Source organism: Canis lupus, chromosome 2 (genome assembly GCF_003254725.2).
Source record: "Canis lupus dingo isolate Sandy chromosome 2, ASM325472v2, whole genome shotgun sequence".
NCBI lineage: Eukaryota > Metazoa > Chordata > Mammalia > Carnivora > Canidae > Canis > Canis lupus.
Window position 1 is genome coordinate 72,781,520 of NC_064244.1, and position 24,235 is coordinate 72,805,754.

At 44.9% G+C, this 24,235-nt stretch overlaps 1 protein-coding gene across 4 annotated transcripts in view; it reads right to left on the reverse strand.

Annotated features, from left to right (window-relative positions):
* Positions 1-24,235, reverse strand: part of MAN1C1 (mannosidase alpha class 1C member 1) — a 148,439-nt gene that overhangs the window by 92,441 nt on the left and 31,763 nt on the right. For all 4 annotated transcript variants that reach the window (XM_025448364.3, XM_025448363.3, XM_025448361.3 and 1 more), the window contains exon 2: positions 2,302-2,398. In XM_025448364.3, the coding sequence (XP_025304149.1) occupies positions 2,302-2,398 (97 nt within the window). The remainder of the gene's footprint in view (positions 1-2,301; positions 2,399-24,235) is intronic.

The window sequence follows — 24,235 nt, forward strand, 5'->3', positions numbered from 1 at the left end:
AGCACTCACACAGACTTGGCCCTTTGAATGTTCATATTTGCTCTCACAGCAGTCCAGTATGAAGGACAAATGAGCAGAGGGGACCTGAGACACTATGTGACTCAAACCTGGCCACACAGGTACCTCAGGACAGAGTGAGGACTTGCGCCCAGGTCTTTTGACTCAAGGACCAACTTACTTTCCGCCATTCTAGCTGCCCACTCTCCATCAGGGCTGGTGATTGAAAAGGCACTGAGAGTTGAGGTGCAAATGACAGCCCTGAGGAATTTTGCACAATGGGACTTGGCTTAGCTCAATCCTACCTACAGTGTTCCCATGGTACTTCCTCTGTCCCTGTGGATGGTCTGAGCAACAGCTATGCCCATGCTGTGTAGTTTCAGAAATTAGCCTCCCCCACTCCCACCAATTCCCTGAATATTTGTTAGAGGGAAGGAGAGGGAAAGCCTCCATGGCTCCATCCTGGATTTACACTAGTCACCAAAGCTCCAACAACTGTGGTGAGACCCACACTGGCCCCTTTTCCCCAGGGCTGATGTGGGATGTTGGGGGAAGGTCTGAGTTCCAAGGCAGGGGAGACAGCCAGGCCCCTGAACAGAAATCCACACATTTCATATCCGAGGTTAAAGAAACATCTGTCTTCCTCCCTTCTGATTCAGGAGTCCTCCTAGGAATCTATCCTAAGACAACATTTTATGCACAAAGATGACAACTGGTGAATTATCTTTAATAGCAAAAAATTAGAAACGACTTCTGTCCAACATTAGCAGAATGGTTAAATGAATTATGGCACATCCATGCAATAATTGCAACCATTAAAAACATTCTTTATGACAAAATTTGGATAAGTTAGGGAAACACTTATGATGTAACATTAAGCCAAAAGGAGGGAGGGAGAGAAAGAGAGAGAGAGACAGGACATAAAATTGTATATAGAAGAAAAAAGCAAAGAGAAGATTGGAAAGAAATGAACTAAGATGCTAAGAGAGGCTGCATCTATGTGGCAGAATGAGTTATTTTTTGTCTGTTTTCCATTTTTTTAACAAAGATTTATCTATTCATGAGACACACACACACAGAGGCAGAGACACAGGCAGAGGGAGAAGCAGGCTCCTCGCAGGGAGCCCGATGCGGGACTCGATCCCAGATCTCAGGATCACGACCCAAGCCGAAGGCAGTCGCCCAACCACTGAGCCACCCAGGTGTCCCTGCTTTCCACTTTTTGATACTTTTTCTTTTCCCCTACATTCCTGTGATAATCAGAAAAATGAAAGAAGCTTCCCAAACTCTCTCTCTCTATCACACACTGCCCCCCCCCACCCCCGGGAGTGAATTCTCACACATCCAGAAAGAATGTGATGCAGATTGGTTAGAGGGAAGAAGGCAGGTTCTCTGTGTTCCTCTTCCCATAACGTAGGCACTTCTCTTAAGATCATACACATGGGATCCCTTTAACCTGCCTTCAAGATTTTCCTAGGGCTTTTCATCTGACTTGGTTCTTTGGTTCTGGACCTCAGGAGTGAGGAACACAGTGGGTGAATTTCTGTCGCCAGCCCTGGATAGCTCTGGTCTCTCAGGGAAGCAGCAAGCCAGGCCGCCTCCAGCATCTTTTCTGGAGAAAGGCCTGCAGAGAGGAGAGCTGGCGACTTGGAAGGGTGTTAAATTTGGAATGTGAGGCCGTGCCCACAAGAAGGCACTCTGCAGACTCTCCAGCTGAGAGAGGCTTTCCGGAATTAGGAGAACCCGTGGCTGAAGAGGGAAGAGACACGAGCTAGTGAGGCTGAAGGTCACATGCAAGCTACTGACACGAGGCCACACCTGTGCTACTCCCTGACGTGCGACAGTACTGTCCGTCTATGAGGTGAGCGTGCAAGATGCACCTGCAGGACCCTAAAGGCAGTGCATGCACCCACCTCATCAGAAACATGTTCTGTTTCTCTACGAGACCACCCAAGATCATCTTACAGCTACACCTGGGGGAGTGGATTTAAATCCAGTCCTCTGTGTCCTTTAGAGCACCAAACCTGCTCCTTGGAAGCAGGTCTCTGTTCCTTACCATCTCCAGTCACATGTCCAAGTGTGTTTGCTCTAAAACACAGATGCTAAGTGCATACAAAGAGTGTAAAGTGAGAGGGAAGCGTGTTGGCTTCCCCCAAATCTAGAAGGCTCGAAAGCCTGAGCAGCCCAGAAGGAGCTCAGACTCAGAAGCCACTGGGTCTGGGGAAATAGGGGGGGTGGGGAGTGGGGGGGCTGCAGGGCACAACAGCCCAAACTGAATTCCACTCAGCCACCAGGGGGACTCACCAAACATGTTGCCCTCGTAGCCGTCTCTTGTGAGTGGCCGGAGCTCATTTTTCCCCATTGCGTAAAGCTTGTAGCTCTGCCAGGCGAACTGCATCATCTGCAAGAAAAAGCAGGAAACAGAACCTGAGCATGGCAATTCCCAACCATGTACTCTGACCACCTGGCTTTGCCCTCTGCAACAGGATTTGAAACCACACTTAAAAAGTAATCTTCGTGGGATCCCTGGGCTGCTCAGCAGTTTAGTATGATCCTGGAGTCCCAGGATCGAGTCCCATATCGGGCTCCCTGCATGGAGCCTGCTTCTCCCTCTGCCTGTGTCTCTACCTCTTTCTCTCTGTCTCTGTGTCTCTCATGAATAAATAAATAAAATCTTTAAAAAAAATAATCTTCCAAACTGAAGAAGATGATTTCCTTTCACATAGTTCTATTCATAGTCACGGCTGCCTGGAAGGCCATTCTCCTCAGATGACCCCAGTAGCCCAGAGTCTTCCCACAGATTCCTTAGAGAAGACACAGAAAACATTAAATATATTCTAGCCATCCTTCAGTGCCAAAGTGAAAAGCCACTTCTTCCATGAAGCCTTCCTGCTTTGCTCCAGCCCTACAGGGATTCTCTGAAAGGAAGGAAACAACTTACTGAGTGATGCCTGGTATAATCTAATAAAGCAATCCCCTGAGCTAGCAACCGTTGACTCCGTCCTACAAGGCAAAGACATCAGGTAACTTGTCCAAGGTTACCTAGAGTCAGTGAGAATGCTGGGAACCAAACCCATGCCTTGTGGTTCCGAAGCCTTAGGTCTGTCCCCAAAGCCTTTGTTCTGCCCCCTAAAGTCACCATAAGGCTCTATGAACTTTTCTAACACTTGGCTTGACTCACTCTTGCCATCCTGAGCTCCCTAGCACTCGAGCTGGTCACTTACTGTTTTTGTTTCCCTGGCTGGGAACCATAAGCGCCTTGAAGCCAGCCTCTATACATGCCTCAGTTTCCCCTACAGCAACCAGTACAGGGCTTGGCATGTGTAGGGGGCAATGAATATCAACTTTGTCACCCAGTCTGGACATGAGTTCTTACTCATTAAGGTAACCATGTCATTCCCTAGGGAACATTGTTCAAGCACCTTGGAATACAAGCTGACAGTGTATCCTCAGCTCTGCTTCTCTGTCCCCCAGGCTCTCCCTTATTTGTCTTTATGGTGCTGCTTTTTTGCCTCTATATGGCTGGCTGCTTTGCCTCTATATGGCTGACAGCAGGGCAGAGGAAGAAGCCGGGGCAGGAAGCAGAGGCACAGATGAGAGCCCAGTGTGTGGGGAGGCAGCTGGTGTGGTACAAAGAACTCAGGCTTCTGAGGCCAGACTGTCTGGGTTCTCATTTTACCTCTGCTTTGACTCTAGCAAGTGACCAAACATCTCTGCGCCTCAGTGGGCTTCTTTTTGAAATGGGAATAACAAGTGCTGTTTTGCTGAAAGACTTAATCTCTAATCCTGAAAGGTTTTCATGAAAGAAAGTAGTTGGGAAATGCCCAGTTTCTGACCTGCCATGGCACGTGATCACCGAACACTAGTCCTCTGCCCTCCTGAGCTGCTAAAATCCCCATCTGGTGCCCCAAGCCACAGCCACCACCTCTCCTCCCAACCATCCTTAATTCTCAAACTTTGCGAGCATCACCTAGAGAGCTCTGTAGGCCCCATCCTTGAGTTTCTGATTCAGCAGGTCTGGGGTGGGCCCAAGAATTTGCTTTTCTAACGAGTTCCCATATGCTGCTGGTCCACAGGCCACCCCTGAGAGCCACAAGTCTGGTCCATGTGTTTATTTCTATTTCTCACCTCACCTCCAGATGCTGTACTTTTCTACTTTTCTCCTTCTATCTCCCAGCCTACCTTCCTGCCTCAGCTTCCTCTTTCTGGACGTCTCCACCCTCATCCTCCATGCTCTGCCATTCCAGGTGCCAAGGCTTAGAAGTGGTCTCTTCCAGACGCATCTGGACCATAATTTCTGTGTTTGCTGCTGTGGCCCAAATACACAGGCCAGGAGAGCAGATGTGACTAGTCTATGGCCCACACTTCCCGTGAAATAGCAGAATGATCCCACAGCACCTCTCCGTTTCATAGATGTTCATACTGAGGCTCAGAGATGGAAGTGGTCAGGGTGGCACAGCCGGCAGGGCTGGAATCCACCTCTTTCAACTCCCAGGCTGACTGACCCTATCCTCGTGCCCAGCCTGATATATGGCTTCCCATGTGACACACATGCAAATGTCATGGTAATGCATGCCAAGCACTTGGCAAGCGCTTTGAGTCCTGGTTCCATTCCTGTTATTTTCTACTTATCCTGAATTGGCAATAACAGAAACTAATTGCTGGGTACGACTGCTTAAGGGAGACTGGCCTCCTCCCTCAGTCTCTCTTATCTGGAGGCCTCCTCAGTTAAGTCGGTGTGAGCTGAGGAAGCAGAGGGTAGCAGGAGGCTGGTAAAACAAAAATGACAACAGGAAAGCAGGAGCAGAGGTCTGGATGGGGAGGATGACACCCTCCCCTCAAAACCCCTCCTGCTTAAGAGAATAGAGAGAGAGAGAAAGAGAGAGAGAGGAGTGGGTGTACCAGAGTAATTAGGAGAATCATAGGTATCTGCATGTTCCCAGAGGAGCTGCCACTGCAGGGATGTGGAGACATTTGGAACAAGGCCCGTTATCTCAGTCACCCCACATCAGTGGATAGGAGCGAAGGCACAAATCATCCCTATGCCACTGGGGATGAGATTCAGAAGGCAACCAAGCATGGATCTCAGCCCACTCTCTGCTTTCTCTCTCTCCCTCTCATACACACAACATGTACAAAGATACACTGGTGTCTTCCATCTGGGGTCACAAGTGGCTCAACCTGGGCACTGGATTAGCAGGGGACAGGAAAAGACGCCCAGCCAGGCAGTCTTTACTTCTCTTCCTAGAGCACCCCAAGCAAGCACCGACCCAGGGTCTTGTCCTGTGCTCAGCTATGGTTTGGGCTACAGCCACAGTGGGAACGCTACCCCGGCCCCACCTTCTATTTCCCTGCCAAATGTTTATCTTCCTTCACATCCCGGTTGAAACAGCACTTTTGGAGGAAGCCTCCTCCCCAGTCATGCCTAAGTCAGGCCCCTACTCTTTCCCCACATTCCTGATGCTATGGCCTACAGCAGCCTGCAGTCAAGCTTTTATACAGTCCCCCCAAAACTCCTAGTCGTTGCTGCAAGACTCATCGCAACTCATCCAGGGACTGGCACACAATAGGGGCTCACTAAATATTTGCTGAATGACCAATAAGAATTAAGAAAACCACTGTAGAGCTTAACGCATGGTTGGCAGACTGGTGGACCACAGATGTCATGGGTAAGATAGGTCATGTCAGAAGGGAGGGGCTTCTAAACACCAGAGGCACTCAGAAGAGGGCAAGTGTGTGTCTCAAGTAGATAACCAAGCGTCCTCATGAACACACAGGACTGTGAGGGACACAAGAAGAGGATGAACCACAGAAAGACTACCTCACTCTGGAGCTGGTAATACATGCCTTGGCTGACCCCTGGACTGGGCTTTAGAGATAGACTGTCCTTGGCTTCATGTTAGGCAGGTCTAAGACCTCAAAGGTCATCTAGACTACCTCCTGCCCCACACAAGTTCCTTAATAAAAGATTAACTAATGCCTCTTTGAACACCTGCAGAAATGGGGTGCTCACCACTTTACCAGGCAGAGCTCATTTGACTATAGTTTCTTTTTTTTCTTTTTAAAGATTTTATTTATTTATTTATTTATTTATTTATTTATTTATTTATTTATTTGAGACACAGAGAGAGAGGCAGGCAGAGACACAGGAAGAGGGAGAAGCAGGCTCCATGCAGGGAGCCCGACGTGGGACTCGATCCCGGGTCTCCAGGATCACGCCCTGGGCCGAAGGCAGATGCCCAACTGCTAAGCCACCCAGGCGTCCCTGACTATAGTTTCACAAAGTTCTTCCTTAATCAGTCCAAATCATAATGTTTTTCCAGGGTGCCCCGAGGCTTGTTGCCCATTTGTTATGGTTTGCTATACTTTTGTTAATGAGCAGAAACCAAAGTGCAGACTCTCCCTGGTTACATCTGGACCAGATCCTGTGGGCGTGGACTTGCCATTTGTCCCTGATAATTTTATCTTGTAGGACTCTGCCTACCATTCTGTGCTGTCAGGATCTTTCTGGAACCACATCTTATCATTCAACATGCGTGCATCTGCCTGCTTTGGGTAATCTGCAAACTTGATAGGACTGCCATCTGTGTCTCCCCCCACCGAGTTTTGGACAGAAACATTGAGCAGGGGGGCTGAGAACAGCACTGGGGAAACCACAGCAGGGGCCTTTCTCCTGGATGTTGCATCTTTCTTTGAGTGTCATCTGTCAGCAAGTGAGGAACCTACCAATCAATACAACCCCCATGTCTCCATTTTTGTACACAAAGATGTTGTCTCAGCCCTGTGAAGGACAGGGCTGAAACACAGAAACATTCCCCCAGCATAGCTAGTACAGAAAATAATTAATTGCTGCATTTTTTTAAAAGGAAAATCAGGGGTTAGACCGGCACGATTTGCTCTTAGAGAACCCATTTTGGTTCCTACAAATCATAATTTTTTGTTCTAAATGCTTGCAAATCACTAACTTAAAACCCTATCAGGGCCTTAGGAGGCTATAATCAAAAAGATGGACAATAATAAATGTTGGCCATAATGAGGAGGAACTAGAACCCTCATACACTGTTGGTGGGAATGAAAATGGTGCAGTTGCTTTGGAAAAACAGTTTGGCAAAAAAAGTTAAATAGAGAGTTACCGTGTGACCCAGCAACTCCACTCCTAGGTGTGGACCTGTCCAGAAAAGAACTAACAGCTGGCCGAAGGCTTCCATTCCTAGAAAAGCCTGCTTGCCAGACTGATCCTCAGCTGATGTCTAGGAATGAGGATTTCATGAGTATTCTCACCATCCTCTAACTGGTGAGGGTGGTTTCCTGTCCTTAGAATGTACAATCTCTGATGCTGAATACCTGGCTTTCCTTCTGGGAGTCTAGAATTTTTGTATGTGCTAAAATGGTACCTATGTGACCAGCCCCCAGTAAAAACCTCAGGCCCTGAGTCTCTAACGAGCTTCCCTGATAAATAACACCTCACATGTGTTGTCATAACTCAGTGCTAGAAGAATTCAGCATACCCTGTGTGATCCCGCTGGGAGAGGACTCTGGGAAGCTTTGCCTGGTTTCCTTTGGGCTTCCCTGCATGTACTTTTTCCCTTTGCTGATTTTTCTCTGTGTCCTTTTGCTACAATAAAAAAAAATCACAGCTAGAGGTAGGACTCAGTGCTGAGTCTTTTGAGCCCTCCTGGTGAATCACTGAACCTAGGGGTCCCCCTGACACATCTCCTAGAAAATAAAAAATGTAAGTCCACACAAAAACTTGTACACAAATACACACAGCAACACTCTTTACAATAGCAGAAAAGTGAAAAACAGCCCGAAAGTTCATTGACTGACAAATGAATCAACAAAACGTTAGACCATATATATGCCATGGAATATTACTCAGCCATAAAAAACAATGAAGTACTGACACAACTACAGCATGGAAGAACCTTGGAGGCCAGGCACAAAAGGCCACAGAGTATAGGATCCTATTTCTATGAAATGCCCAGAACAGCCAAATCCATGCCAACAGAAAGTAGGTTAGTAGTTACCAGGGACTTGGGAGAAGACAACGTGGGGAATGAAACCTTTTTGGGATGATGAAAAAAAAATTTTTTTAAAGATTTTATTTATTTATTCAAGAGAGACACAGAGAGAGAAGCAGAGACACAGGCAGAGGGAGAAGCAGAGTCCCTGTGGAGAGCCTGATGCAGAACTCGATTCCAGGACTCTGGAATCACCATCTGAGCTGAAGGCAGATGTTCAATCCCTAAGCCACTCAGGTGTCCTGATGAAAATGTTTTATAATTGATGATGAGGACTGCACAACTCTGTGGATATATTAAAAACCACTGAATTTTAACACTTTCAAAAAAGGTGTATTTTATGATACATGAATTGTATCTCAATAAAGTTATTTATACTTAAAAAAACTATTAGTAGAGACAAAAAGGTGTCATTTACCAGTGGATATGACACACCAGGGCATGCCTTCATTTCGGTGATATTCCTGCCAAAAACACAAACCTAAACCGAATCATGAGGAAGGATCACACAAACTGAAATCAGGGGACCATGTACAATGTAAATGGTCTTCACTCTTCAAAAACATCAATGTTTGTGAAAGAAAAGGAAAGACTGAGTAGGATCGAAGGAGACTAGAGAGATGTGAACTAAATGCCATCCATAAACTTGAGTGTGATCCTGGAGCAGAAATAACAACGATTATTATTATTTCTATGAAGACCACTGTCAAGACAACTGACAAAATTTGAATGGAGTGTAGGAATCAGATGGTAGTGTTACATCAGTGTGAATTTTCTCTCTTAATGGTTTTACTGTGGTTATATAGGAAAATGGCACTAAGGTTTTGGAAATACACAATGAAATATTTAACGGTTAGGGGCATTATGTTTGCAACTTCCTCTCAAATGGTTCAGAAAACTGTGTGTATGTGGCGAGAGGAAAAAAAAGCAAAAGGTAAAATGTTAATATTGGAGGACTCCAAGTGAGGGGTAAATATGAAATCTTTGTTAGATTTTTGTAACTTTTCTACAAATCTAAATTTATTATTTCTTTAAATCCATTGAGGGGTTACCCAGCTGGCTCAGTTCATAGATGCTTGTTTGCAGGGTTGTGAGTTCAAGCCCCACATTGGGCACAGAGCCTACTTTTAAAAAAAAGTTAAAAAGTCCAGAAGGAAACTTTGTTGGAAGTTGATGCCCTTTCACCCAAATGTCTATATTACAGAATTCTGTTTCCTTTAACTTTTATAAATTATATCAGAATGTGCCGGTCTCCCTGCAGGTCCTTGGGCCACAGTTCCCACAAAGGCCCTGCTGGGTGCTCATGGCACCCTCTCCGGGCCTGTCCTGCCAGCTCTGTCCAAAGATGGAGCAAATGAGGAGCTAGCAATTTTGGTTTCTCCTTTTATAATTACATTACCATGTTTAAATGAGGTGCCCATCCTTACTCTGTTCTTTCTGCTCCAAAAATAAAGTCCCCTTTTGTGGTTCTGAGCATTTCCCAGAAGTCCAGCTCAGTCCAGGTCTCAGCCCCCTGTCCAGTCTCCCACATCTAGATCACTCCTCTCCCTCAAGCTCTGTTCTGTGCCCCCTATCTCCCTCCTTCTGCACATGACTTTAAAATAGTTTTAAAAATAAAGTTGATCTATCTTTTAACGTATTCAACATACACATGCACATTGTAGAAATGGAGAAAGCAAGCCACCACCCATTATTTAAATACTATAACCAACACTCCCATTTCGATGTCTTTCTTTCCATTCTTTTTCCATTCATCTCTGCTTCTTTCAGGAAGGGTGACATAAACATTTTCCATTTCATTACAAAGGCTTTGCAAACAATATTTTCAACAGTTATACATAGCCTAGCAAGTAAGTCCAGCATCATTTACTTAACCTTCCTACCATATAATCCGACATTTCAGTGATTTCTACTTTGTGGCTATTGTAAATAATTCCATAATGAACATCTCTGTGCACACTTCTTTTTCTACACTTCAACTAAGTTATTTAGGCCAGAGCCTCTAAGAAATTGCTGGGAAAAAATTAAAAGTTATTAATATGTAGATGTTCCCTTTTAAAGAATAAATCCAGACAGCTCATTTTGCCCATCAATATGCAAAACTCGGTGAAAAATATATAACAAGTCTGTGTGTGACAATACAGTAATGTAGTTCACTTGGATGAAATAAAACTAAATAACAGTCATTTATATTTGTGTGGCTCTTTGCACACTTTATCTCATTTGATTTGGGTAGTTCAGTGGGCTTGACAGGATAGGCCATTATTCTCATTTAGCAATAATCATGCAAGAGCTCAATAAAGTAGGAAATGTAAAGTATTAAACAGATTTTAAAAACTGTTTCCAAATGCACAGTGACATACAAAAATCCTACTTGTATAATATTAAGTGAAAAATCAGGGCGCCAAATTATAGTGTGAAACTTACTGGGCCATCTATGAGTATTTTAAAGAAGAAGAAGAAAAAAAAAAAAAAAGAATGGGAAGGAAATACACCAAAATGCTGACAGTGGTTATTTCTGATAGTGAGAAGCTTAGTGATTGTTATTTTTTCTACTAATAGATTTATATTTTCTGGGTTTTCTATAATAGTATCTAGAAATTTTTATAATGTGGAAATTAAAGGTTGTTAGAATGAAAAACATAAGGGAGGAATGATATGATGCTACTCCTAAGTCAAAAGGGAGTGCTTGGGTGATTGGCCATGGGTTGGATCGGATGGAGCCAGGTTTGACAAAGAGAAGGCCTTTACAGCTGGGAGTCAGAGAGAAGGCCAACCAGCAAGAAAAACAAGATAAATAGAAACACATAGCCAGAATCTCAGCATCCAACAGAAAGAATCTGAGTGCCAAAGACATTATCTGTTCCCGAAGCCACATTTTATAAGAACTACGTGAGGCTCAGACTGGGGAAGTGATTTGCCATGGTCAGGACACAGAAGTTAACAGCACAGGGATGGTCCTGTCTCCAAGAAAGGGGGTCAGGACAGTGACATAGCTGACTGGAGCAGAGACAGCCTGAGCCATGGCAAGAGGAATTTGGGATGGCCTTAAGAACGTGACTATAAGAATCAAGAGACACGAGAACTAAATACCAAGAGAAATTATACCTCTGCCCCCACTGGGTTCCAGAAATACACAACAGGCAGTCATCGTTTGCGTGTGCATGTGTGCGTGTCCGTGCTGGAGACAGAAGGCAGCTCTAGATGGTCTCTAGAAGCCCCTCCCTTCCAGCAGCCTGTGATTTATAAATTCAAAGAACACCTAACAATAGACCACAAAGCCTTCCTTTCGCTGAGTCCTGCAAAGGCAGAAAACAAAGCTCCAATGATAGAGAGACACAGGCAGAGCAATGGGAGCTGAATTCTAAGACATCCCTTCAGTTCCTTCTCAGACAAAAGACATTCTTGTCCACCTGAACAAATTATAATGACATGAAATCTTAAAATGAAAAATATTTACTAGTCTGGAATAGACATTATTATTTTGTTTAAGATGTTCTTTCTACCTGTCTCAGAGCTCTAGAATTCTCTCCTGAGAAAAGTGACTGAAATCTATTACCCATAGATGCCCAGCCTGGCTCAAGAGCCCCAGAACAATGGACCCAAGAGAGAAAGGATGTATTTGAGGACGGGAGGAAATGGGAGTAACTGGCAGTCTGCCTCTAGAGTAGAAAACTAAGAGAAAGTTTGTGTTAGAAAGTTCTTTCGGGGGGCAACAGAGGAGGATGGAGTAATCACTGAAATGGTGTGACATTCCCATTTTTAAAGAAAACCCACACACAAACGATCAGGCCTGGCAGTGACCCAGAACCGTCGTCACAACTTCTCAAGGCTGCCAAGAAGGGAAATGGATTTTCCCAGTCATTAAAGACAAGTGCTCTCACACCATGACTCTCAGCCTTATTGGCGACTCCCAGCAGTGACACCTGGCCCCATCGGCAGGGGCTGAGTGGGAAAGGATTTGGTCTCTAATGATCCTGGGATCTAATGACCCACACAAATAAGGAGATGAGAATGCTGGGTTGATTTTTTTTTTCCTTCCCTTCCAGCACAGTCCAGGCAAACAGCTGACAGCTTGGTCCCTAAAAACCATCCATACTGGATTCCTCAATCTATCCCCATCTATCAGAGCCCCACAGCATGATCTGATTGGGGACTGTTAATGAGACATCCACGAATACACACAGCCTCTGGTCTAGTTCAGAAGCTGGATATAGGTGGGATTTGGTTGTGCTAAGGGGTGGAGGGATCAAGGAGTGGAGTGGGGAATAGAAGGGGAGTTGCTGCCTCCAACCCTTTCACTTTTGGGTTTGAGATTTTGAAAGGCAAATGTAGGAAATGAAAATGTGGTATCACTCCCCACCTATCTGAGGTCCAGACAACTCTCCCACATCCTGCCCATGGGGATGCAAACCTGAGCAGTCTCGGAAATCCTACCTCATCTGTAGCTGTTCTAAGGCACCATGGTTGACAGTGTGGGCCCTGGAAGCAGACAAACTCTTGCTGCTCAAAGTGTGGTCCAGGGACCAGAAGCTGGGCTTACCCACGGAGCATGTTAGGAATGCAGCATCCTGGGCTCTACCCCAGACTTGCTGAATCAGAACCAGCATTTTAACAAGATCCCCAGGTGATCCAATTGCACATTAAAGTTTGAGAAGTTGCTACAGGGCTCTGCTACTGAATGGCTATGGGGCCTTGAGTGAGTACCTTAACCTCTCTGGGCCTCAGTTTCCTCATCTATAAAATAAGGACAGGAATATTTAATCCTTATAATAACCCTGAGAGTAAATAAGATAACCTATGTAAAGTGTTTAGCACAGCAGCTAAATATGTGCTCAATAAAAAAAGTGCTCATCACTACCCTATTAATTTACCTACTAAATATCCCTCCATTCTTTTTTCCCTGCACCACCACTCTAAACCAAACTACTCCTCATCTCTCCATGGGATTCCTGAAGTGGCTCCCAACTGGCCTATAGGAGTTCTCTCTTGCCTCCTACACCATTGTCCACTCTGCAGCCAGGTTGATCATTCAAAATGCAAATATACTCCTATCTCTACCCCACCCCCAACACACACTTAGAACACGTCTATCAGGTATAACGATCAAACTCAATAAGGCCCATCAAGCCCTGTGGAGTCCCACCCACTCAGGCCTCCAGCCTCAGCTTATCCTCCCTATCACTGGCCTAGCCATACCTGCTTCCCCTCTCAGTTCCTCAAAGAATCACACCTCTTCCTGCCACAGGGTCTTTGCACACGACAGCACCTGTCCTTGGGCCACTCTCTTCTTTATGCATAGCAAATTCCACTCATCTTTTAGATCTCAGTCCTAGGGTATCCTAGCCTACTGGACCAAGTCAGATTCCCCTATTATAAAAGATCATCAAAGTCAGACTTTTACATTAATTGTATGAGTGATTAATTTGCATCTATTTCTTTCCACCAGAACACAGGCTCCATTGCTCACTATAGCTCCCTAGCCCCTAGCAGAGTGGCCCGCACATAGAGGCCCTCTGTAAATACATGTTGAAGAAATGTCTAAGGATGATGACAACACAGGGGGAGCTCCCTGGGCTGCTCATGTCATAAAGACCGTGCAGAAAAGGCAATGCCGAGACAGGAACGTTGACTGCCCAGTGGCTTTGACCCAGCAAGGATTTACCAAAGGCCCAACAAGGGAAGAGCTCCAACTGGGAGGCCACAAGGGATAGCAAGAATGGGCAAGACACCTTCTTACGAGATACCTTTATGATCTTGGTATAGAGTCAGCAGTCGGACAAAAGGAGCTGATGGATAAGATCACAAGCGAATCTGAGCTCTGCCACTGCACTGAGATTGGCTCTCGGCCTGAAAAATGAAGGCTCCTCCCCACTTCCCTATTCTGTCAGAAGCTGGGTATGGTGGGGAGGGACAGGGAGATGGGGCATGGAGAACAGAGATGAATGACAACAAGGAAGATCTCAGCTCATCTGTGAGTGAACTTCCAGAGGGAAATTTTTCAAGGCCCTCTGAAGGATTTTAGCATAAAACCACCCTCCTATACGCAGGTGGTTCTGCTATCTCCAAAGTGCGTTCCCTTCTTCATCTGAGCCTTACAGTCACCTGTGAGCGAGGCAGGGTGGGTGTCATCACCCCCACTTTACAAAGAAAGAAACTGCACTTCTGCATACATACATTTATGGAACATATGCCATGTGCCAGGCAATGAGGAGGGCTTTTGTATATCTTAGCATGTGCAGTTTTCACCACGGCTCTGAAAGGCACTTTCGAGGAGGTAGCAAGGTACAGGAGCTAAGAGCCTGGCTTTGGATCCCAGCTCTCCCCAAAGCTGTGTGTCCTTAGACAAGGTACTTAACCTCTCTGTGCCTCGATGATCTCATCTGTTTAAAAATGATACTGTTATGCTTATCCAATGTTTTCCATGAGTCACCAGTGATTCATGTATATGTCAATTCATTTAATCTTCATGCTAATCTTAGTGTATCATTGCTCCCATTCTAAGGAAACTGAGGCACATGACCAAGTGTCACAGCAAGTCAATGGCAGAGCTAGGTTTCAAACCCAGGCCATCTGTGCTCTTGGCCACAGTACTCCACCGCTTCTCATAGAATGGAGTCCTCAATTGCATCACTGCCTTGCATGGGTGCCCCAAGAGTTAATTACGACACGAGGCACTCAGCATAGTGCCTGGCACAGAGAAAACTCCTGGTAAGCATGAGCACTTGTGATTGCCTGCTGTGGGTTCCACGTGCATCATTTTCCTACCATCAGGAAGCGGGACCCCCGTCCTCCTGAAAGTGCAGAGTCGTCTTCCCCACACCGCACGTCCGTCCGGTAAGTTTGTCGCTGACATCTCTGACACACACCTGTAATTCACCTCCTTCCCCACCTCTCTTCCCAGTCCACTGTCACTGAATGTCAGCCAGTCTCCCTGCTTCCTCTCTTGCCCCACTTCCCCGAACCTTTCTCCAACTGCTGGAGCTGATCCTTTACAAATGTAAACCATTAAATGCCACTCTTCTGGGTAAGTGCCTTGGAGAGTCTCTCAAGGCTCCATGCCTGAAAGGCCTGCTCTGGCCTCTCCTCAGACCCCTTCTCAATCTCTGTGTGTCTGCCACAGGGGCCTCTGGATAATATTCAGATGCATACAGCCCTTTCCTGCCTCGGGTAGGCAGATAATGGCCTCCAGAGGTACCATGTCCTAGTCCCCAGAGCCTGAGTATGTGTGATAGAATGGAATCAAGGGTTCCGATGAAACTAAAATTGCTGATCAGCTGACCTTGAGATGGGGAGATTAGCCTGGATTATCCAGGTGGGTTAACGTACTCACAAGGGTCCTCAGAATTAAAGGAGGGAGCTAGGAGAGTCACTGTCCAAGCAGTGAAATATGAAAAAGACTCTACTGGCCTTTGCTGGCTTTGAAGACAGCAGAAGATGCCACAAGCCACAGAATTTAGGTGCCTCCTGGAAGCTGGAAAAGGCAAGGGGGCGGATTCTCCCCCAGAGCCTCCAGAAAGGACTGTAGCCTGATCAACACTTTGGTTTTAACCCAATGAGACACATTTTGAACTTCTGACCTCCAAACTATAAGCAAATAAATTTGTATTGTTTCAAGTCCCTGAGTTTGTGTGATTTGGTACTGTATAGGAAACTAATCACTACCTCAGGGCCTTTGCATTTCCCACTGAAAAAACTGAATGAGCAAACCGCCAAATCTCCAAATGCGTTTTCCACTTTACCATAGCCCTTTTTCTGCAATAAGGACTTCTGATATTCTGGAGCATAGATAGGTTCTTCCAGCATTCTGGAATTCACTATTCTCCTTCAGTCCTTTGTTACCCTTCAATGACAATACTTAACAATTCAGCAGGGTCACAATTTCTTTCAAGTCTGTCTCCCCTGCCCTTAAGCTCTGTGACCTATTCATCAAAACATCCTCAACACCCAGCACAGAGGCTGGCCAAACAGAGGAAGTCAAACAGCATGTCAGTAATAATAATGGCTGTATGCGTTACCTCTGTTATCCAGTAACGGACATGTGCTGAGCGTTTACTGTGTGCTAAGCACTGGGCTAGGTCCTTCACGAGCATTTCATCCGATACCAACCCTGCAAGGTGGGCTATCATTATTAACCCTACTTTACAGGATAAGTCCTGGGAGTTAGCTAACTTGCCTAAGGACACAGAACAAACACTGGCAGAGCCAGGCCGTGGATGCAACAGGACAACCCAGAAGCCTGCACTGTTAACCAAACAGCACACCGCTTCCCACCCAACAACCCTTCCAGATGAGATCAACGTTTCCTTTTCCCAGCATCTGGGACTATGTAGAGTGGCAGAGGTGGTGTTTGAAGTGGGGCCTGGCTGATTCAAAAGACCGTGTGTCCCTTCCATCTCACCAGGCTGCTCCACTGTCTAATGAGTGAATGAACAAAACATCAACCCAGCACCTCTGGACGGCATGTGGCATATAGAGAATCAAAACGAGGACCAGCCTGCTGCCTCATGCCTGGGCTGAATAGCCCATCCTAAGGTCTGTTTCTCTTTGAAAACAAGAAACATTCACATTCCCAGTTCCTGAAGGCTCAGGCTGCTAGAAGAAATGGATGACCTGCTTTAAAGCTGCTCCAGCAGAGGCTAGAGCCTCTGGAAACATGAAAGAGGCAGAACCAGTTCTTTTGCCTAAATGTTAAGAGTTTTGTAAAAAGAAAGAAAAACAGATTTAAGGAAAATGCTGAAGTGAGAACTGCACAGATCTTGAGTGGAGCAGGCAGAGAAGTAATCCCATCACCAGGTCTCCTGGGAAGGTGACACTATCTGAAATCTGGAGGTTTGGCCTTGATAACCACTTTGTAAAGACTGCTAGTGGCACCTCAGTGACAGCAAGGAGTCCAAGTGACCTATTGCAGGAACTTTGGGGTTCAGAGGCAGGCCCACATCTGAGGACAACAAAAGCTCCATGAGGACAGGAGTCTTGTTTTCTAGTTGTTGATGCCCCACTTGAGGACAAGCTTTGGGTATAGAATCCCTGGGGCCCTCTCCTTAACTCATCCATGTAGAACCACATGGAACTGCCTACATTCTCAGGTGATTCTCCTTGGAGCCCATAGAGGATCAGTACTGTTCTCCTTGGAGATCCCAATCCTAGACTCAAGAAGGAGAACCACTAGACACAGACAGTGAAGAGCCTTGTTTCCTGTCCAATAAAATGGTTTCAATCAAGGCCTGGAGAGTGAGCCAGTATTTACTATGCACTTCCACATACCAGTCTCTGCACTGGATATTATCATATGCTTTATCTCATTTAATCCTCCATGGCTACTCTGGGAAGCAGGTATTATGCCCATTTGATAGACAGGAAACTGAGGTTCCATAGTTATTGGTCAAACCCAGGTCTGATTCCAACCTTTGCCTCTTCCTGTTCTTTCCTCAACCTCCCCTCTCCTGACACCACTCAGAAAATATGTATAGAGCCACTACTATGTCCTCTGTGTTCCTTCCATGATGGCTCATACCCCCATGTGGGGAAATAGACAATAAGAGAGAAACAAACAAGCTGGGTAGTTCTAAATGGCACTAAAGACTATGAAAAAACCAAGAAGGGGAGGGAAGAGAGGGTGACTGAAAGGGCAGGGAGGACAGAGGAAGCCTCCCAAGATGGTAACTGAGCTGAGATCTTAATTACTATCTGAAAAACAAAGCTTCTCCTGTTTTCCATGTGTAGCCTGAGAAATGCACTTGACTTTTCTCTTTATTCCTCCTAGGTCTCCATCAGCAGATTCCAAAGTACATATTTGGCTAAGAAAGGCTTGTAAAACCTACTGATAAGGTTACCTGCTCAGCCCAGGAGACAGAATTCCAAAGCAGTAAACAGACCTGCTCAACCTTATAAACACAGTAGAAGATGACTCAGGTCTTGGAGCTCATTCATCCTACCAAGCCAAGTAGCTGCCACCCCATAAGCTCTCTGAGTGTGCATTAATCAGACAGCTCAACATAGGTTTTCTTTTCATTTCTCTAGGTCTGTGATGATGGATGACGTTGGGTGGTACTTCTGGATGCATAATAAGGGGGTTGGTGGTGTTTTCTCACTCCTACAAGACTGAAATTCATAGGACACAGGACATTTTCCTTGACAGCGCAGATCTGAAATGCTGTGTTCTTGAAAGGATTATTGCAGTCCTATTATAAAAGATAACCTAATCACACGGGATACAGTGATTTGATTTCAAGCAATTTGATTTCAAAACCCTGAAATAGAATACCAAAGAATTAACTAAGAAAACCAAAAACATGCTAATTTTGATGAGCTAATGGGACAGACTAGGATTGAGAGAGAAAACGCAGATCTTTGAGTTCCACAAATTCTTGAATTGTTTGAACGATCAGAATCAAAGCTCACCATAGGCCTTCAGCTAGCTGGATTTGTAGCTTTCTCTGCCCTTAAATCCACACATACCAAATAACTGGATGCACCTGCCCTGCTCTGCTGCTCTGGCTTCTAACAGGAGCAGGATTTTCTCTTGCCTAAGCTGCCTCCCGATCTGGACTTCCTGCTGGGGCCTGTAAACCTGCTGCCCGAAGGTGGTAGCTCCTGCAGAGCAGGCAAAACAGACCCTTTCACAGGAGGAAGACAAGCAGACTGATGGCCCGTGACAGGTGATTTGATGAAACCTTCACAAAATTCCTCTTCCCTGTATTTGCTTTGGAGGTGCAACTCTGGGTGATGGTGGCTCACTGAGCTCTTTCATAAATCTCAAAGACAGGCCCTTTCAGACATTCCCTACAAAAGAAAGGCCTTGGTGAGATTTCTGTCACTGACAGCCATGTATTCTGTAAAAAAGGAAAAACTATCATGTTTTCCCAATTCTGAGCCCAGTGGCTGGGAAAAAAAGAAAAAAGCGTTGCATAAAACGGTATCAGTTCAGCAGACAGAGGCAGGGGTGGGGTGGGAGTGGGGGCGTAGGGCGGGGGAGGGGTCTTCTGCAGCTGCTATTAATAAAATAACAAGTCTTGGGTGCCTTTTCTAAGGAGGGTGGCTTCTACTCAACCTGCTGGCCGAGAAGCTGCTCTTTTTGTGTCTCTTTCCAGGCAAGAGGAAGAAATTCCTCTTATTTTCACTGTGGACTTGATGTTCTATTTGTGCACCTGAGAAAGATTTAACTGTTCACTCTCAGATCTGACTCTGGGCCTGGTTGGTACTGCTTAAAATGAATTACAAGGATGAGCTTCATTATTTGGAATCCAAGGGCCCCCTCACAGATAGAAGTCGCTAAGTGAGAAAGCTTCATTCGAGGACAGGAAGACAGAAGCGGGCCAGGGATGGAAGTGATGCAAAAGAGAGAACATCAGTGCAAAAATGCTTTTTGAGTGATTAGCTGTGGCTATTTAAGCCATTAAGAGTTTAAACCCTCTTGAGGTCAGGGAAAGAACCAGAGGAAATCAGAGGCACATTTTCTCTCTTGATAAACCCAGAAAAATTTTAAAATGCAAAGCATCTCTAAACAGCTATTTGATTAGGTTTTTTTTCACGAGGCTATGATAATTAGCAAATGCCTGGGAGATGAGATTTAAATATGCCAATCAGTCCATCTCAAGAGTTTAGCAGAAACAACGTGGAATGTAATTATCTTTAAGCGATAACCACTTTTGTGGGGTTACAGCCTTAACTGGAGATCTGAAACCCAACACATGACCTCTCCCCAAGCCCAGAACAGCTGCTTTCCCACTTAAAAAAAAAAAAAAAATAGCAATGCCAAGTGTTATCTGAAAATCCCACCAGTGTGACCTTTAGGGAGAAGGATTTTGAGTACTTCTGGTGATAACTCTGCCACTGTTTCTCCCCCTAATGGGGCATTTTCAAAACCAGCAGGGTGATGGAGATAGCCTGACTTCACAGAGGTGCAAACAGACTACCTGCAACATCTAATGCCCTATTTTCTCCATCAGTGATCATTTCTTGGGTTGGAAATCATCAAAAACTTAAAGATTCACAACATCTCACATCTCACACAGTCCATAGGGATGTGCAAAATGGGTCCCGCAGTAGAGATTGGTCTGTAATGGGACAGAACGTTATCTGAAAGAGGAGAACAGAATGCAGTTAACTGTTTAGAAATGTTTTTCTGTCTTGCTACTGAGGAACACTGCATCATAAAGAACTACTCCGGTTAAAATGGAGTCTTTTCGAAGATCCAGGCTGTCATCAGACCAGGTCCATTTTTTCTTGCCAGATACTGGGCTCCACTATCTCTCAAAATAGCTTTTTATAATATGGTGATGGCAAAGTGGCTAAGAAAGAGGAAGGTTTCACTTCTTCAACCTGTAACTACAGAAACGTGTGTCTTGGGCACAAAGGGATGTTACCAGGCAACGTGACAGAAATGAATAACATTGATAATCAATCCCATAGTAATAGCTTTTATAATTAAAGATTACTCCAAGTACAATAGATTCTAACACAATGGGAATAAGGAAACACGGCCATCTCTCTGCCTCTTTGTGAGCAACTGTCCTCTGGTCTACATGTGGACCCTACGCATCCATGGAATGGGCGAAGTCTGTTAATTAACCACCTGCCATTGTTGGTGGCCATAACTCTAACCAGGCCAGAACTTTCTTCACTAAGTTCTTACAAGTGATAATGAAATCCGCCAGCCTTGCTTGTGGGGTCTGATCACAACTGAGCAGTACATACATATGTTGGCATGTCTAACAGTGATGGATTCTCAAAGAACCGCTGGCTGGTGCCTGGGCTGCCAGCACTCTAATCATGAGATAAGTATCTCCTTATGTGAGTGCCTTGAGTCACAGCCCCTGCCCCATGAGCCTTCACCTTTTCTTTTAATCGAACCACGTTTTGCAATTTCAGCTCCATCTATCAGGTACTTCCATTGTCTGCTAATAGGGTTTACAGAATCCTATTCCCAAGTCTATAGCCAGAGCCAAGAAATCTTCCGTCATTCCTGTAAGTCCAAGAACGTTTCAGATGCTCTATAAACTGAACTTGAACTTCGTCCACCATCGGCTGCCGACCTGAGAACTTGCCAGCAAGGGCTTTAATTCATAATTAGATGTTGGCTAGACAAATTACCTGCCAATGGTACCTTTGCCTACCACTATTGCATGAGAGAATAATGTTCAATGTGGGGATACATGGAAAGAGAGAGCTCTCCTGGGAGGAAGTGTTTTTGTAAAATCCATTTCCTTGACAACTGTTTTCCAAGCAAATGTTAGTACTGTAGGGTTTTTTTTCCCATGGTTTTGAAATATTCTGGTGTCTAAAAATCAACATTGTCAAACGCCCTAATGTGAAAAATAGGGATCAAAACAGAAGCAAAAAAAACAAATAAATAAGCCTCTAGAGCTGAACATTTTAAAGGCCAGGGATTCACACCACTTTTTGTATACGGGTAGGTGGGTGGGTGGATAGGTGGGTGGAGGGAGACAATAATGAGCAGAATATGGGCAGCATTTAGAGGCAACACTAGGGATCACCTAGTTACTTAACACAGTTGACTAAGGAGAAGAATGTGGAGGATAGCCTGCCACGTGGGGCCCCTCTACCCAGAACTGGAAGACTAACTTAGACTCTATGGGGAGTGCAGCCTAGTCCCTGACCATCCCTTTCCGTGGGTTAAAGAAGCTCCAAGAACAATCCAATCAGCCTCAGGATTAGGTTATGTTCCTTTAGAATCACACCATCTCTGATTCTCTGAGACAGACCCAATTTCAAATATTCTGTCCCATTATCAGACAATGTGTCAGACACCATGTTCTAAGTTTTTATTTGGAAAATGGTTTTACAGAGTTGGTGGGCTTCCAGGTGTGGACAGAACCACATTCATAGGGCCAGGACAGAGCAATGGTGTTGAGAGTGCTACCATTCTCTGCTCAAGCTGACCCTTCTCCCGCTGAGGCCTTCAATGGAATTATTAGTTCAACTCTAAACAGGCCATGGCAAATCAGGATACTTTTTAACATAACCATTCACCTACACAATATTCCACATCAAGTACAGTCTCTATGCTAAGAACCATACTAGATAATGGGGGCTCAAAGGAATAGGGTAAGTGTCTACTATGGCAAATAATTTTTTATTTTTTTTTAAAGATTGTATTTATTTATTCATAGAGACACAGAGAGAGAATGAGAGATAGAGACACAGGCAGAGGGAGAAGCAGGCTCCATGCAGAGAGCCTGACGTGGGACTCGATCCAGGGTCTCCAGGATCACATCCAGGGCTGCAGGTGGCACTAAACCGCTGCACCACCGGGGCTGCCCGGCAAATAATTTTTTAAAGCAGGTTCTTGAGTTGGGGTTTATGGATGGAATTGGAATCTATGAACCCCTTGAAACTATACATAAAGCTTTTTTTGTGCATGTCTGCACATACCATTCACATTATTCTGTTGGGGGGAGGGTTTATGCTTTTTATCAGATAAGCATAGGGGTCTGTGACTCAATACAGGTTAAGGATCACAGAAAAGCTACAATGCAAACTGCTGTGTTCTATCACCAAAATCCACCCTCAGAGAAGGGGTAAGGATAGGCTATGCAACGGAGGTGATGTTTGGGTAAGGTCTTGGAAAATGCAAGGGCTTGGCTTCACCTGCCTAGAGTCAAAGAAGGAAGGCTGCATCCTTCCAGCTCAAGCCTCTCTTCCTCCCTCCCCCACACCAATCTCCCTCCTCTATGCTTGTTCCTCCCTTCATCCACTTACTCATCAAGTTTCTCCCAAGCACCTACTTATGCCAGGCCCTGTGAGCAAGACAGAGCTGGGTCCCTGCCCTCCTGGGGCTGACATTCTTGTAAGAAAGACATCAAACAGAGATATATCATTACAAACTAAGATCAATGCTAAGTAGGGGGGGAACAGAGAAAGAGAATGGCTCTCTGTGGGGGCCTGATTTCAGAGAGATGGGCAAGGTTTCTATGTTCACTGGCCAGCAATCTGGATTATAAACTGCCCCACAAGTTTGAAAATCCTCAAGGGGAAAGACCATGGATCATCTGGCACGACAGCTCACTGAGTTTGCACCTGGCACTGGGTAGTACATGTATTTGCTGAACAAACAGATGAGTGAATCAGCAGGCTATCCTGTGTTTTTATATTAAATATTTTTCAGACCTTTCAGGTACACAGGTCTAATCTGAGATCTCCTTCAAGCCCACAGCACAGACAATAGCTAAAAAAGCATCCAACTTGGAGGATACATCCCATTTCACAAACACTTAAGAAATGGATTTTGCTTCCCTCTTATTGGCTTTCTCCCACAAAGCTACTTCAGTATCCAATCCTGGGCCCTCATTCAAGTTCCAAGCTGTTCACACATGACTCTCCTCACACTCTGTCCTGGAGCTGAGGCTCATCCCCATCAGTGAAAGGTTAAAAAGGCAGAGCTCACCCTCCATGGGGAAGATCAGGACACAGAGGATGGGGAACTTGTGCCTCAAAGCAGGGAAGAGTTTGAAAATGCATACTATTGAGTTGACATTTATTTTGTTTGTCTGTTTTGTTCACTTCTGGCGCATGGTGTGCACTCAATATTTATTTGCTAAATGAACCAGTGAATGAAAGGGAACTTGGACATGCCCGTCAAAGGCAGGCAGGTGGCAAAATACACAGGACATGAGGCAGAGCTTTACAATGGTGTACAATGTGGCAAATGTGTCATTCCCACAGGAGCTCTGGCTGGTATTTTCATTTACCTTTAAAAGTAAGACAAAAATGAAGTAACAAAAAACAGACCAGAATTCCATTTGTTTGTCAATGACAGCAGCAGATTCTTTGTTGAATTTGGTGGCAGTTTTTGAAAACTGGAAAACTGTTATTTTCAATCCTTTGTGCTACTTAAAATGATACACATTAAGTTTACTCTGCATTATTAAAATTTTCTCCACCACTTTCCTAAGTCTAGACAATCATCAGAACAATAAATCAAGTCCTGATTTACAGTTTTTGCTAGTTTCTGTGGCATGAACATTTCTACCACGGCCTATTTCAAGCTACCAACATGATACTAGGAAGAGATGTGCAGCAAAGCACCATCACATACAGATAGAGTAGATCCATATAACCTCAAGATGGATAAATAATGTAAATTAATTAGGAAGTGAGGAATTTGAAAATTGGCTACTTTTGTTAATATACTTTGATTGTAAATTTATATAATTAATTTTAAGTAATGGATGTTTTTAACAATTAGCTCCCAA